This window comes from Saccoglossus kowalevskii, chromosome 15 (genome assembly GCF_978046115.1).
Source record: "Saccoglossus kowalevskii chromosome 15, keSacKowa6.1, whole genome shotgun sequence".
Lineage (NCBI taxonomy): Eukaryota > Metazoa > Hemichordata > Enteropneusta > Harrimaniidae > Saccoglossus > Saccoglossus kowalevskii.
Genome location: NC_140655.1, coordinates 4,157,331 through 4,174,076, shown reverse-complemented (window position 1 = coordinate 4,174,076; position 16,746 = coordinate 4,157,331). Strand labels below are relative to the sequence as shown.

Sequence of the window (16,746 nt, the reverse complement as noted above, 5' to 3'; positions counted from 1 at the left end):
AGTGGTGATTACACATGTACAAATATACTGTAGTGGTGATTACACATGTACAAATATACTGTAGTGGTGATTACACATGTACAAATATACTGTAGTGGTGATTACACATGTACAAATATACTGTAGTGGTGATTACACATGTACAAATATACTGTAGTGGTGATTACACATGTACAAATATACTGTAGTGGTGATTACACATGTACACTGTATAAACTGTCTAGGCAAAAGATACACCTATTGCTTTATATAAAACCTCAACAAATAATGGAGCCTTTGAAATCACACAGGAAGAACACATGCATGCCAATTTCCTGCTTCTAATTAGCTATGCCAGTTTGGGAGTTTCACATATCTGGAAATAATTGTTTCCATACCAGGAAACGAAAACACACTTGGGTGGCCGTGGATCGTTAACACTACAGCCGTTTGATTCCCTTCAGTGATTAATAAATTATGGGTCAACAGACAACCTCTGAATCAAAAAAACCAAATCCTATCATTGCCAAGTAATGACTTTTCCAACCAATATATTACAGCAGTACACACAAATGAATTCAGTAAAATAAAGGCAAAAGCATATACTTGTATACAATGTATAATGCATACACATAGTTTTACTGAAACCATTACATAGATTATGAATTTGATATATGTCATTGATATATTTAAATGATGTACTGTGGAGAGTATACTGTACTGTGGAGAGTATACTGTACTGTGGAGAGTATACTGTACTGTGGAGAGTATACTGTACTGTGGAGAGTATACTGCACTGTGGAGAGTATACTGCACTGTGAAGAGTATACTGTACTGTGGAGAGTATACTGTACTGTGGGGAGTATACTGTACTGTGGAGAGTATACTGTACTGTGGAGAGTATACTGCACTGTGGAGAGTATACTGCACTGTGGAGAGTATACTGTACTGTGGAGAGTATACTGTACTGTGGGGAGTATACTGTACTGTGGAGAGTATACTGCACTGTGGGGAATATACTGCACTGTGGAGAGTATACTGCACTGTGGAGAGTATACTGCACTGTGGGGAGTATACTGCACTGTGGAGAGTATACTGTACTGTGGGAGTATACTGTACTGTGGAGAGTACACTGTACTGTGGAGAGTATACTGTACTGTGGAGAGTATACTGTACTGTGGGGAGTATACTGTACTGTGGGGAGTATACTGCACTGTGGAGAATATACTGCACTGTGGAGAGTATACTGCACTGTGGAGAGTATACTGCACTGTGGAGAATATACTGTACTGTGGAGAATATACTGTACTGTGGAGAGTATACTGCACTGTGGAGAGTATACTGCACTGTGGAGAATATACTGTACTGTGGAGAGTATACTGCACTGTGGAGAGTATACTGTACTGTGGAGAGTATACTGTACTGTGGGGAGTATACTGTACTGTGGAGAGTATACTGCACTGTGGAGAGTATACTACACTGTGGAGAGTATACTGCACTGTGGGGAGTATACTGCACTGTGGAGAGTATACTGTACTGTGGGGAGTATACTGTACTGTGGAGAGTATACTGTACTGTGGAGAGTATACTGTACTGTGGAGAGTATACTGTACTGTGGGGAGTATACTGTACTGTGGAGAGTATACTGCACTGTGGAGAGTATACTGCACTGTGGAGAGTATACTGCACTGTGGAGAGTATACTGCACTGTGGAGAGTATACTGCACTGTGGAGAGTATACTATACTGTGGAGAGTATACTGTACTGTGGGGAGTATACTGTACTGTGGAGAGTATACTGTACTGTGGGGAGTATACTGTACTGTGGAGAGTATACTGCACTGTGGAGAGTATACTGCACTGTGGAGAGTATACTGCACTGTGGAGAGTATACTGCACTGTGGAGAGTATACTGTACTGTGGAGAGTATACTGTACTGTGGAGAGTATACTGTACTGTGGAGAGTATACTGTACTGTGGGGAGTATACTGTACTGTGGAGAGTATACTGCACTGTGGAGAGTATACTGTACTGTGGAGAGTATACTGTACTGTGGAGAGTATACTGTACTGTGGAGAGTATACTGTACTGTGGGGAGTATACTGTACTGTGGAGAGTATACTGTACTGTGGAGAGTATACTGTACTGTGGAAAGTATACTGTACTGTGGGGAGTATACTGTACTGTGGAGAGTATACTGTACTGTGGAGAGTATACTGTACTGTGGAGAGTATACTATACTGTGGAGAGTATACTGTACTGTGGAGAGTATACTGTACTGTGGCGAGATGGCTACCCTGACCCACCAACTGTACTATAACCCTACAGACTTGATAAGGACACACACACACATACAGTCAGAATGTTGGAAAAACAATCAGACACCATCAAACCATTGAAATAGAGATGCATTAAACATGTGATAAAAGCTTGTCTCATACATTTGTAGTCTGATACCAAGGAACAGCTGACCCAACGATAATGTAACCCAACATACCATAATAATAAAACAGTGTCTGTCTCTCCCATCACTGAGAGAAAAAAAATGACAGTAGCTAGTAGGTCCAGTGTAACAAATATCAATATACAGATTCCTTCTTCTAGGAGGGTTTTGACTATTCAAATCATGGACCCTACATGGACATGTACATAAGGTCTATGTTCAAAACGACGAGATATTAATAAGTAATTTATGGTAAACTTTCAGTGACTCAAGTTTATGTCATTAAACAGGATTTTCCCCGGGAATTTAAAACTGTTTAATTTTATATACACAATTTAGCATAACAAAAAATGCAATAGAGGTGATTACTGGTAACACAGTACATACAAATTTGCAAAAACTCTTTGCTTTTTTTCTGGGGAGAACACTGGTAAAGATATCATAAATAAAACAGATTATTGCGTCAAAATTACAATATTTTCATTGTATCTTGTTTTGTTGCATTGCTTTTATATGGTGAATCCTCTGGGTTGAAATTTTTTTTAGCCAAACTGGTCAACAAGTCATTATTTTGTCTAGGAATTCTAGCTAACCATATATGTAAAGAATTATCAGCAAAATTTGTTCTTGTTTAGCCACTGAATAATAAATTTAACTTCTGATGCATTTGGAAATACATAGAGGGAGCCCTCTAGATACAATTGTCACATGATTGATGTAAATGTACAGTGTGTCATCAGGTCAGAAGTCATAGGTCACACATAACTTCTAAAATCAAAATGAATGATGTTATTCGTTGGCCATTGTATTTATGCATTTAACAAAAACTAAACCACATGCATATACTTAAAGGGGAACCGATACTATAAATAGGGGCAAGATGATCACCGCAATTAGTATGCTAATCCGAACCAAGCCGTTCACATTGTGGCGAGAGCTCTGGGAATGTGCCATTTACGATGTTTAGAGATCAAGCTGTGATTCCAAATACATTTCTACGGGGGTATGAATATGTACGCTAGTGATTACACTGGTCTGGTTGAGCTTTTGATGTATAAAAGTTGTTGTTTTCGGTAGAAACCTGCCGTGACAAGCAAAAATCATGAGTTTAAAATGGCAGCTAATGTATGCAAAATGCCTGTCAATCACAGTTTGAGTAAGTGAACATAATAAGCATTCATTTACTTAGTGGAAAGAGGCGGAGTTAATCACCCATGAGCACGTGGTGCAATCCATGGGATTGAGCGATTCTCCTTTAAAGGGACTCATAGCAACATGCACAAAATGTGTAAAGAATAATGTTTGTTTACATGAATTGCGAACATGTGTTGCATGACGACAACCACCCTTTCATTTAATATTGTACATGTATTGTTACAGTAATTCAGCTGAAGCAGTAGATCTTGATATGTCACCACTATTGGTCAGATACAATGTAGTTTATTTCAAGTTTTATTTTACAAGTTTCCAATTGTTATAGAGACCAGATGTCAATATTTCGATAACAACAAGGAATTACCCCGCCATGATTGGTTCAACACACCATGGCTATCAAATGCTGTTTCTACAAATTTGTATTACCAGTAATTAAAATCAGAAGTGTTGACATCAGGTCTGCAACATTCAGAACTGTTGTGGAAAAACTTGAAACAAGCTATCTGACCAATTTAAAAAAATGTAGTAATATACCACATCTGGCAATACATCAGCATCAAATCAAACCCTGAAGGCTTAGTAACAGAAATACCGATCAAACCATGAATATATGGTTTATTTGGTGATGTCATGGTACAGAAATGGTATATTTTTTAACTACTTTATTCCGAAAGTTATGATTTTACCCAAATTTCAAAAAGACCAAAAAACACATGATTGAGCAGCTTACCAGTACCAGAATGCGAGTAGAATGAGTAAAAGTGTTGAGACATAAAACAACACTACCTCTACCAAGACTTACATCAATAAAAACATTGATGACGTTTTGTTCGTTTATTGAACGTTAGTTTTCACTGCTGTAATAAACCACAAAACTGAGTTATACTACCTAATATCAGTCAGCCATGAATGTCAAGTTAAAAAACATAGAATCCAGCTTTAGATTACAGAACATGCACTAGAGGAGAAGATTTACCTACCAACCAACAAACATGTACATCCCACTCATAGTTGGCAATACTGTTTATAATTCAATTAGATAGTCATTGACAATCACGTTAGCATTTTGTTCTAATTTGCTTAACAAACAATACCTGTGAAAACCCTATTCTCTAATTCAAATGAACTCCCTAACTTAATGGGATAATTCAATTCACAAAGCAGACTAGTTAATAAGATGTTAATAGTTGGTAGGTATCAGAAAAGCCAAGTGAACCCTCTAGGCAAGGTAATTATTGTAACACACACCTGTGAAATGAATTTATATAAAATTCTTAAATAGGCAGGTTAAGTAATGCGAGTGATTAAGGCAGCTGCGCCATTATTTAATTTATATTTTGTCAAAATGGTATAGATTGGCAAAGTAATAATTAACTCTTCTGGGGTATGATTTGGGCAAATGAGTCACGACTCTCCTTATTAAGTAAGGTCTGTCACTTAGGTTATATGATAAGTATAGTGGCCAAACCTTGGCTAGCAAAGATGGTTTCAGTGGGAAGTTTTTCTTTCAAGGATGTAGTATTAGATTTCTTACACGTAATAGAGGTCATACTTCAGCTGACACATTAACAGTCATATATACATCACACTGAACTAAGTGTCAGCAATACATGTTATGATTTTATTGTATTCATTTATATAATGGTTTTCTAAGTATATTAGGGATTTTAACAGTTCTGAAAGAAAGCGCAGAAGTCAAAATGTATATCACAAAAAAGACCCATTGATGTCCTTAATTACACGAGAGTTCTTCACAAATTTAAGAATTTAACACACAACTTATTATATTTAAGAATTTATAAAATACATGTTTACATGTAACTAAATATAAAATATGTAAAATTTTTGATTATTTTTCTGAAATGCAGATCACTTTGACTTTACATGTACATATTACATTTATAACAAAATGTCATATTGGATGAAAAATGAAACTGGAATCTAAATCCAATATGGTACTATGGCAAGCTCATTATTATTATGTTAATCTATCAGTGTGCATTAAATCCACGATGATATTATCTACTAAACTGTTTTACACCCAAAACATGACTAGAGTGCGCCGGCTGGTATATGTTAGTAGCATACAATGTACAAGTAGAATGCACCGAGACACTTGTAAACAAATGTTTAACACTGATTTATACCCCGGTAGTATTATACTTTTATTTTCAATTTCATATCTCATATCGTCATATATTTTTTGTTACATGATTTAAAAATCAAAATAGTATGTAGTCAATATTCTCCCACCTTTTGCAATAACAGTAAATATATTTTGTATAAAGAAATTTAAATGGCCAAAATTCAAGACATTTCTTTTCTATTGTCTTTGATTTCACACATTTTTACTTGCTTAAAATGATAGTGTGTGAGTTTGTTGTTGCTAACTGATATGTTGACATTATTTCTTTTTTTATTCAAATTTCCAACCATATTCTCAAGCTCTGATTTGAAACCATAGTTGATCTAATAATAGAATAATTGGAATATTTCTAAACCCAAAAATGAGAGATAGACATGGGTCTTATCCTAAAATAGGAGAGTACATTGTCGTTGATATTAACATCACTTGCTTAACCTTTTTTTACCTCAGTCTGGAAATCCTCTACTACAGTACATTAATAACACGGTGATGGAAATCAGAGAAAACCATAGGCGGTCAAATTTAAGCAAAGCCACTAGCTTCTAGGCATAGCGGATTTTCTCTAAAACTTAGCAAACACGACACTCCCACTTCCAGCATAGAAGTATTCTGTACTAATGTAATAACAATGATTCACACCACTACACCCAGTACAGGTTGGTACCAGACAATTGTATTAAAAAGCACTTCATCTTGAACATTACTGTCAAATGGTTAAAATATCAAAGTGATATTATTTTCATTCCTCTTGTCTCATATTTATCATATAGACTGGAAGTACAGTCTGGAATTTGCTTCACAGCACGGATCATCTGAATGGAATTCCTCCATGTTGTGTGATACCAGTGTGTATTTCACGTTGAGGCGCCATTCACAACTTTAGTCAGAACATATTTGCTGCGTATGACGGGGGAAACTATATGCCTCGTCAAAAACAAATACGTCGATGAGGGAAACGGTAGACAAAAACAATAACTGTCAATGCACATGTAACTGTCTTTTGGTTTAAACAAACATCAACAAAGGAGTGTACAATTACGCATTATCGCATGTTACGTAAGCTTGAGTTGCAATGACTGGGTGCTCCAAGAGCTCGCTATATTAAATCTTATCAAAAAGTGTCGTACGAGTTGGTGTTATAAGCTCGTACATGATGTGCCGATATCAGAAGTACTATATTCTATCTCGTCACTTGCTGAAATAGCAAACAGCATTTTACCGTGAAGGGCAAGTCAAAACCAACAGAGAGTCAGTTCGCGATTTGTTTGTGTCGATCGAAAACTTACCTAAAGTAACAAACTTCCTGTGGTTCAAGATAATTCAGATTGACACTATCTGGTCGCGATTCGGTGACATGGAAGTACTCAACAAAGCATGGTCGAAGCGATTATTATTGATCAGGATAATAAAATCGAAATAATGAATGGAAAATGGGTCATACAAGGGGGGACACTGCGACAAGTGATCAGCGACTGCGACTGGAAAGGATTACTTCCGGTTGTATTTCAACGTGCGTGCCCCAGAGTTCGAAATAAACTTTATATGTTGCTGGATTTAGATGATTAATTTTACAAAAGAAAATTATAAACGATATAAACATATCATATAGTAAATGTATCGCACTATTAAAACTTTTTTTTACAAGAAATGGATTATTATTTTACGAAAAGGATACTATAAATTAGGCGATAGTTATCGGCGACAGCTGACTCCACTTTGCCAACAACTCGAAAGCGTCATCTGTTCGGGATGCAAACAAAACACAAAATACGGTGTAGGTAAGAAATGCAATTTGCTTTATTTTATCATTCTTCACTGCATATCGGATTTAGAGTTTAAGGAATAGATCAGGTATAAGCCGATGAGCAATGTGAGAGCGACGGGGCAGTGATCGATTTGGGTCCAGCTGAATGAGGCTCGCTGAATGCACAGGCGGCTGAATGTACTACTTGCAGTTTATGACATGATTTGCTAAGTTTTCTTGTTCAGTTCTTTTTCAAATATGTTTCAGTTTGCAGCAACGCGAATGTGTTGTAGTAAACAAGGGTTAAACGCAAATTACTCTTATGGGCGAAATTATTTAGCTTTCTTGGGGAGTTTCCTACTGTGTAGACAGAAATTAATAGCCCTGAGTTGGTCTAAGCAATACTGTCCAGTCAGTGTTGGCTGAACTTGGTCACTTTACATTGCGGAGGTCACCAAACCTAACATGAGTGTTCCAGGTAGTCTTGTAATATAAATAAGAATTATATACAGTAATTGACACTATGATATTGATTTACATGTATTTAATGTATATTTTTAGTACATACATGTAATAAATAAATAATTTCTGTACAGTAGTTTTTAAGAAAGGCTGATCATTTTTTTTTTATAATAAATGGACTGTGAATAAACAACAAATTTTGATGAACTTGAAATGTAACCTAACAAGTTGGGTACCGGTAGATGGCGCCCTGGACTGCTGCTGGGTGGGGATCGCAGCAGTCCAGGGCGCCACCTCCGCCAACTTGTCAGGCTACATGAAATGGTGATCCAACAATCCTTGGTCAATCACAATGCCTGAGCTGGATGAATACGGTCGATATCAAATTTCACAATGGTCAGTGCGACCTTTGAACGATAGTGATGATACTCCCACTTAATTACTGTCATCGCCATATTGTTCCGAACACCAAAACAGCAACATTGCCAGCTAAGTTGCTGACTGCTTTGGTGTACGCGTCTAAAGATTGTTATCTTACTTGACCCCCTTGGATCAAACTAACGCCAAAAGGAGACGTCGCACTCATTGCGAGGAACACACACAAGTCGAGTGTTCTGGAAATCGATTCAAGGATTACACCCCCAATTTCAATGTATTTAAATATTCCGTGTACGTTGCCATATATTACAGTGAATGAGATATCAAAATATAAGACACTCTGTATGTACAGTGCCGCACTAAAAACGACAACCCCCAAATTATAATGGAACGTTCTTTTTGTTGAAGTTTTGCGCACAAGTTTATTATTACATTGCATTGTCCAATCGGGGAAAAAAAAATTTTTCGTAAATTTTTTTTCACGACTATAATAATTTCACAATGCACAAATCTAGGTTCTTCGATCATACAACCCGGTCATATATAGTACGTCAGTGGCTGAATGGATTTTTGCTGCGATATTTAGCCAATGAGACTGGGAGATCGATCAGTACTATACGCGGCATAGTCGACTCGGGAAAAACTCAGGGAAACGGGATCAACACACGCCTCTAAGTCGACCAGTCGCTCATGTACAAAGGGAATCACCCAAGTAGTGGAATTTATTGAGTTTTTGAAGGCCAACAAAGCATCTAAGTCAGCTAGCGAAGTGAAAGGAAAGGAAAGCTGTTGGATGAGAGTATTTGTACACCCAACACAGTGCCATCCACAAAAAACATACCACACATTCAAGCAAGATTTAGACTACTCGTATAAAAAATTACGTCTTCTCCGAAAGAACAGCTGATGGAACATAACATGGGCAGAATCATGAATTATATCGACATGATTTCTCAACTTGACCTTTTTCCGTGTTCATTTTTTTTTTTTTTTTTTTTGATACAGCAGGCAATCGTGTCTGTGGACATGTTCCAGTCGGTCAGCCGGCAGTGGAAGTGCAACGATACTTACACAACAAACATAAATTTTACAGTGAATTTATTGCATAGCCCGCTTCAAGTTGGTGTGTCCCATTTCAATATTCTCCGCGGTCCTTCAAATGGAATGGAGCTGTATAGTAGTAGATGGTCAGCTGTAAGTTGGAGAAGGCGACACTGTTGTGATGTACACTGTTGTGTTGATTGACTGCCGTGTCTTGTTCAATATGTTGATGCAACAAAAAATAAAGGCTTGGCGCACAGGCCTGTGCTGAATTTGGTACATTTGGCTTGGATAAGAAAGATGTGGCAATCAATGTACGATTCAGAGCACACACGCAAGTCCAACCTTTCGATTTCCAGTTCGCTTCCTGGCGACACAACTATTATCAGTCATATGGATAAATATGGACAACATACAATCAAGTTATTGGTTCAATTTATTTTTATTAATCAATATTAATGTACATTGCATAAGCTACTTAATAATAAACAAAACAAGCACACTGAGAGAAATAGCGGTGTGTTAACTTGAGTCCACATTGAGTCGAGAAGCGCCCCTCTTAAAAATGAGTTAATCCGAGGAGGTCAAGTAAGATAACGATCTTTAGACGCGTACACCAAAGCAGTCAGCAACTTGCTGGCAATGTTGCTGTTTTGGTGTTCGGAACAATATGGCGATGACAGTAATATTTTCTGTACCAAACTGTAGTGATTGATGACACCAAATAATTATTGTAATATTTGAAATGTATTCTTGCAAATGATGAATTTTAAGCAATTTGATGGGATCTACATAGATTCATGTAAAATGAATGAAAACTTTATCTTTGAATTTCAAAGTTACCAAGAGTCTTCTTGGTTAAATTAACCATCAAAAAACACATACCCTAAATCTAAACGTTGAATTTGCTCAAATCTGCTGAATATTTTTCAAAATTAGTAAAATTTTGGGCATGGCTCTAAGTTCTTTAAAAACCAGCTGGACTACCAAACATTACACAGGACTCTTTCCCCTTCATTTCCCTCTTTTTCATCACAAAATAGTTCAGTTTATAGTCTGCACTTTCCGCCACAATATTGGCACAAAAATAGCCTATTTGCTTGAGTAAAAACTGAAAATTGAATCAAATTTTGTATTGTTGGCTCCTAAATTAGGGTTCATTTCCAGAAATATTGAAAAATACAAGAAAAAAAGGAGAAATGTCTGCAACAAAAAACATGCTGGTCAGTTTGATTTTTTATCCTGTTATATTTTTATTGTGATTATATTTATAGTTCATCATGAAAACTGAAATGTCTTCAATTTTTTCTGAAATAAAGATAAAAAGAATATGTGACATATTTGTTTTTAACTGACATGCGCTGTGACCAAATATTTTTGTTTTGGTCTTATGACTGTTATTACATGTACTGTGATTCCCCGTGAGAAACCGAGTGCTATTTTTACACTATAATTTGTTAATTTTGTATTGATATTTTTGACTTTTTCTTGAAAACCATTAGCTTAGCTTTGGGCAGACCATTTTCATATTTGTGTGTCTTGGGATGATAATTTTAGTGAATATTTTTGTCATGGTGTTATTTTTAACTTTTTGAAAAATCACTGCCCAGTAACGTTAATTAATTCCGATTTCTATAAATCAACAGACGACAGTAGAGCTGGCGTAACCAATGAGATACAGATATATATGTATTTTGAATGTCACCCACATAACATTTATTTTATACAAACACACTTTAAATTCGATTTTGTTTTCTTACAGATTATTCAACTTAACCCATAATGAAATGAAAGACTACTTAAGTTGCTGAAGATACGTAACAATGGAGTATGACTAAGAATCCATCATTATTTTAATGGTATTATGGGTACCCACAATGCACTTGTGAGAGAGGATCTGAATTGCTGATTGATATTATTCCATGTAATTGCATCTTTGAGTCGTATATGGATTGTGGAAACATTATCTGCATTTTACTACATTTTGCAAATCCAATCTTCCATTTCTAAGTATTATTACTTTTAGTGCGATGGAAATTCATCCCCCTGTTCATATTGATAATCTAGCAGATTCCCTCCTACTTTGTGTATTTCGTTTTCTGAATTATCAAGACTTGTGTCTCGGTGTGCGACAGACTTGTATACGTTGGAATCTTCTGAGCTACGATTTCACATTGTGGAAGGAACTTGATTTATCAAACTGGACATCATTAACCGATGATGTTTTCACAGCATTACTGGATCAGCTGCATCATATTGTGGGAATCAATCTTTCAAACTGCGTCAGTCTGACTGATTCAGCTTACACTCATGTCGCAGATCGCTGTCCAGATTTGGAGAAATTGGTGTTGTCCGGTATCAATGTTTCAGATGGTGCTTTGTTGTACATTGCAAAAAAATGTCCAAGATTAAAGTACCTAGAGATTTTTCCTTGTACGGGATTGAGTTGTGATTGTTTATGTGCCTTACCGAGATTGGCCGAACTTAGACATCTTCGCTTCAATAATGCATCATGTAGTGTCAGTATTGTGGTTGCTGATCTGCTAATGAATGGGTCTCTGCCGTCAAAAATTGAGGAGTTTGTCCTAAAGTCTTGTACTTTGTTTACTGAGGATCTCTTATTACGCTGTGCTGAAACATGGAACTATCTTCAAATTTTAGATTTAAGTGGCTGTCAAGACCTCAACGATGAAATCTATGAAGCATTTGCAAAAAACTGTGGCAATTTGTCGAGCGTTTCATTCAGTGATACTTTGATAGGCGATAAAGCGTTGCGCTCAGTAGCGATGAATTGTCCCCGTCTTGAAAAACTTAATGTATCATGCTGTTTGCGAATAACCGATATCGGTCTTATAGACGTAGCCACTCACTGCTCACAGCTACTGTATTTAAATATCAGTGGTTCGCAATCAAATGAAGATACTCACCAAACAAGTTCTCACATACAGGGAAATGCTACCGATGTTGCCGTACAAGAAATTGCTTCACACTGTCCGCGTTTGACTTACTTCAACGTAAGTTCATGTCCTAGCATCTCTGACCTTGGCCTTGTAGCTATTGCAGAACATTGTCAGAACATACGCCATCTTGAAATAAGTAACTGCATTGCTGTTACTGATAAAAGCGTCTACTCGCTGGTTGAACACTGTAAACACTTAGAACGCTTTCAAGCATCAGAGTGTGTACAGCTGACTTCACAGTGTATAAATGCATTGGTAAAATGCTGTCCAAAACTCAAAGATCTTCAATTGGAAACTTGTCACTATGTGGGAAAATTGAACTTTGATCAGGATAGTTGCCAAGCAACTGATACTAATGCATGGCTAGATTGCTGTGAGGATTATGATGACGATGACCCGCCTGGTTTTCAGTATCTTGCTGGCATTCTTGTTCGGATGCCGAAACATAGCCCGGTCTCACAAAACAACAGGAGTGTTAACATTCAATGCAAAACGACTCTTCCAAATCCAATTTCACTTTGTGTTTGCACTGAAAGCAGAGCTCTGAAACATATCAATCTTTCATGCTGTTCAAAAATCGCTGATGATTCTCTGCGCCAAATTGCGACGCATTGCCCATATCTACAGTACATCTCGTTATATGGATGCTACCGTATAACTGACAAAGGAATGGAATATCTCGTCAAAGGATGCAAAGATCTACGATATTTAAATATTGAACTTGTACGGACGTACCAATCTAAACTATCAGATCTCGCCCTGGTTGATATTGCAGAGAATTGCCAAAACTTGGAGTATTTGAACATACGTGGTGGGGTGCAATTTTCACGAAAGGCTACCAAAGCAGTGGTTAACAGTTGCTGTAAATTGACCCAGCTAAGATGCACCATGGAGGTGAAAGGGGATATATTTCAAGATATTTTTCAGCCAAGAGAACCATATAAAGTTGAACTTGAGGGCAGACTAACATGGTCTAGGAAATATCATCCACAGTATGGAAACCCAGTTAAACAATGTCATTTGTTGTTTCATTTTAGACCAAGTACTGCCAGTGGAAGATGCTAGTACAAAATCTGTTGACTTCAATCTGATATAGGTAACTATATAGGCAGCTAATCGGAGCTTGTGTTACAGACTGCTTTCTAGAACAACACAACCTGTTTTAGTAAGACATCATCTAATTGGCTGACAAATCCTGTGAGTCAGGCAAGCTACTAAATCTGATTTGTATAATTACATGTATCGGTAGTTTGAGATGGCTACACCAGTGGCCATAAACCGTTAACACTGAAGCAATCAAACTTTTAATCAGATTTTGATAAATTATGCTTGTTTTATATCCCGCTCACTTGGTGACATTTTAATCCAGATTTCAATAGAATGAAAATAATATATATTAAGAAAAAACATGCACTGAAAAGATACTCAGTACTAAAGATATCATCCACAAATGAAATGAAGATTATATGGTATCTGCTTTCTTCTTTCATTATTGTGGATAATGCCATAATGAATACTCATAATTTACAATTTTTTCTGTGGAAAAATTATGCCTGTGACATATGCTAAAATAATATTTGAATATTCCTTATACTAATATTGTTAAAACAAGTTTTTAATTATACAATGGGAGGTTCTCTCCCAGAATGCATTGCATATATGCTCAGTAAAATCCTCAGAAGTGCAAAATTTTAATTCAGCTCAAACTGCCATAATGGACAATGATAATATTTTGCATATTGTATTTTGAAATATGTTTATTTTAGAACTTCACAATTGTAGTAATTAAAAAGCAGAGCAAGAAATTATTTTTTTAGATAATAATCAGCTATTCGGACCCAAACTAGTCGAGTGTTTATAAATGAAAAACCCTGTCATTGACATAATTATATTTATTGGAGATTCACATTTTTGTACCGTTCCATGTAAATCAGGTTTATTACTTAAAAATCAGAAACTTAACTTCACCATTAACTTGATATTGTTTCATACACCAACACAACAACATTGCTAGCTTAGTTGCTAAGCCAGTCAATGGTTTGCTGAGCCAGTCAATGGTTTGCTGAGCCAGTCAATGGTTTGCTGAGCCAGTCAATGGTTTGCTGAGCCAGTCAATGGTTTGCTGAGCCAGTCAATGGTTTGCTGAGCCAGTCAATGGTTTGCTGAGCCAGTCAATGGTTTGCTGAGACAGTCAATGGTTTGCTGAGCCAGTCAATGGTTTGCTGAGCCAGTCAATGGTTTGCTGAGCCAGTCAATGGTTTGCTGAGCCAGTCAATGGTTTGCTGAGCCAGTCAATGGTTTGCTGAGCCAGTCAATGGTTTGCTGAGCCAGTCAATGGTTTGCTGAGCCAGTCAATGGTTTGCTAAGCCAGTCAATGGTTTGCTGACCCAGTCAATGGTTTGCTGACCCAGTCAATGGTTTGCTGAGCCAGTCAATGGTTTGCTGAGCCAGTCAATGGTTTGCTGAGCCAGTCAATGGTTTGCTGAGCCAGTCAATGGTTTGCTGAGCCAGTCAATGGTTTGCTGAGCCAGTCAATGGTTTGCTGAGCCAGTCAATGGTTTGCTGAGCCAGTCAATGGTTTGCTGAGCCAGTCAATGGTTTGCTGAGCCAGTCAGTGGTTTGCTGAGCCAGTCAGTGGTTTGCTGAGCCAGTCAATGGTTTGCTGAGCCAGTCAATGGTTTGCTGAGCCAGTCAATGGTTTGCTGAGCCAGTCAATGGTTTGCTGAGCCAGTCAGTGGTTTGCTGAGCCAGTCAATGGTTTGCTGAGCCAGTCAATGGTTTGCTGAGCCAGTCAATGGTTTGCTGAGCCAGTCAATGGTTTGCTGAGCCAGTCAATGGTTTGCTGAGCCAGTCAATGGTTTGCTGAGCCAGTCAATGGTTTGCTGAACCAGTCAATGGTTTGCTGAGCCAGTCAATGGTTTGCTGACCCAGTCAATGGTTTGCTGAGACAGTCAATGGTTTGCTGAGCCAGTCAATGGTTTGCTGAGCCAGTCAATGGTTTGCTGAGCCAGTCAATGGTTTGCTGAGCCAGTCAATGGTTTGCTGAGCCAGTCAATGGTTTGCTGAGCCAGTCAATGGTTTGCTGAGCCAGTCAATGGTTTGCTGACCCAGTCAATGGTTTGCTGAGCCAGTCAATGGTTTGCTGAGCCAGTCAATGGTTTGCTGAGCCAGTCAATGGTTTGCTGAGCCAGTCAATGGTTTGCTGAGACAGTCAATGGTTTGCTGACCCAGTCAATGGTTTGCTGAGCCAGTCAATGGTTTGCTGAGCCAGTCAATGGTTTGCTGAGCCAGTCAATGGTTTGCTGAGCCAGTCAATGGTTTGCTGAGCCAGTCAATGGTTTGCTGAGCCAGTCAATGGTTTGCTGAGCCAGTCAATGGTTTGCTGAGACAGTCAATGGTTTGCTGAGACAGTCAATGGTTTGCTGAGCCAGTCAATGGTTTGCTGAGCCAGTCAATGGTTTGCTGAGCCAGTCAATGGTTTGCTGAGCCAGTCAATGGTTTGCTGAGACAGTCAATGGTTTGCTGAGACAGTCAATGGTTTGCTGAGCCAGTCAATGGTTTGCTGAGCCAGTCAATGGTTTGCTGAGCCAGTCAATGGTTTGCTGAGCCAGTCAATGGTTTGCTGAGCCAGTCAATGGTTTGCTGAGCCAGTCAATGGTTTGCTGAGCCAGTCAATGGTTTGCTGAGCCAGTCAATGGTTTGCTGAGCCAGTCAATGGTTTGCTGAGCCAGTCAATGGTTTGCTGAGCCAGTCAATGGTTTGCTGAGCCAGTCAATGGTTTGCTGAGCCAGTCAATGGTTTGCTGAGCCAGTCAATGGTTTGCTGAGCCAGTCAGTGGTTTGCTGAGCCAGTCAGTGGTTTGCTGAGCCAGTCAGTGGTTTGCTGAGCCAGTCAGTGGTTTGCTGAGCCAGTCAGTGGTTTGCTGAGCCAGTCAGTGGTTTGCTGAGCCAGTCAATGGTTTGCTGAGCCAGTCAATGGTTTGCTGAGCCAGTCAATGGTTTGCTGAGCCAGTCAATGGTTTGCTGAGCCAGTCAATGGTTTGCTGAGCCAGTCAATGGTTTGCTGAGCCAGTCAATGGTTTGCTGAGCCAGTCAATGGTTTGCTGAGCCAGTCAATGGTTTGCTGACCCAGTCAATGGTTTGCTGAGACAGTCAATGGTTTGCTGAGCCAGTCAATGGTTTGCTGAGCCAGTCAATGGTTTGCTGAGCCAGTCAATGGTTTGCTGAGCCAGTCAATGGTTTGCTGAGCCAGTCAATGGTTTGCTGAGCCAGTCAATGGTTTGCTGAGCCAGTCAATGGTTTGCTGAGCCAGTCAATGGTTTGCTGACCCAGTCAATGGTTTGCTGAGCCAGTCAATGGTTTGCTGAGCCAGTCAATGGTTTGCTGAGCCAGTCAATGGTTTGCTGAGCCAGTCAATGGTTTGCTGAGCCAGTCAATGGT

General features: G+C 38.4%; 2 protein-coding genes and 1 long non-coding RNA gene across 3 annotated transcripts in view; 2 read left to right on the top strand and 1 right to left on the bottom strand.

Moving 5' to 3' along the window:
• Positions 1–7,219, bottom strand: part of LOC144344494 (uncharacterized) — a 113,895-nt gene extending 106,676 nt beyond the window's left edge. Inside the window, exon 1 of the mRNA XM_085490789.1 lies at positions 7,009–7,219. The gene's annotated coding sequence lies outside the window, so the exon portion shown is untranslated. The remainder of the gene's footprint in view (positions 1–7,008) is intronic.
• A 186-nt stretch (positions 7,220–7,405) lies between these two features.
• The window catches only part of LOC144341610 (uncharacterized), a 17,665-nt gene continuing 8,324 nt past the window's right edge, over positions 7,406–16,746 (top strand). The window contains exons 1-3 of the long non-coding RNA XR_014931747.1: positions 7,406–7,500; positions 10,502–10,570; positions 11,110–11,175. This is a non-coding gene — a long non-coding RNA (uncharacterized LOC144341610). The remainder of the gene's footprint in view (positions 7,501–10,501; positions 10,571–11,109; positions 11,176–16,746) is intronic.
• LOC144345570 (uncharacterized) lies at positions 11,213–14,768 on the top strand. Its single transcript, XM_085490808.1, has one exon. The coding sequence runs from the start codon at positions 11,378–11,380 to the stop codon at positions 13,370–13,372; it is 1,995 nt and encodes a 664-aa protein (XP_085346934.1). The 5' UTR covers positions 11,213–11,377; the 3' UTR covers positions 13,373–14,768.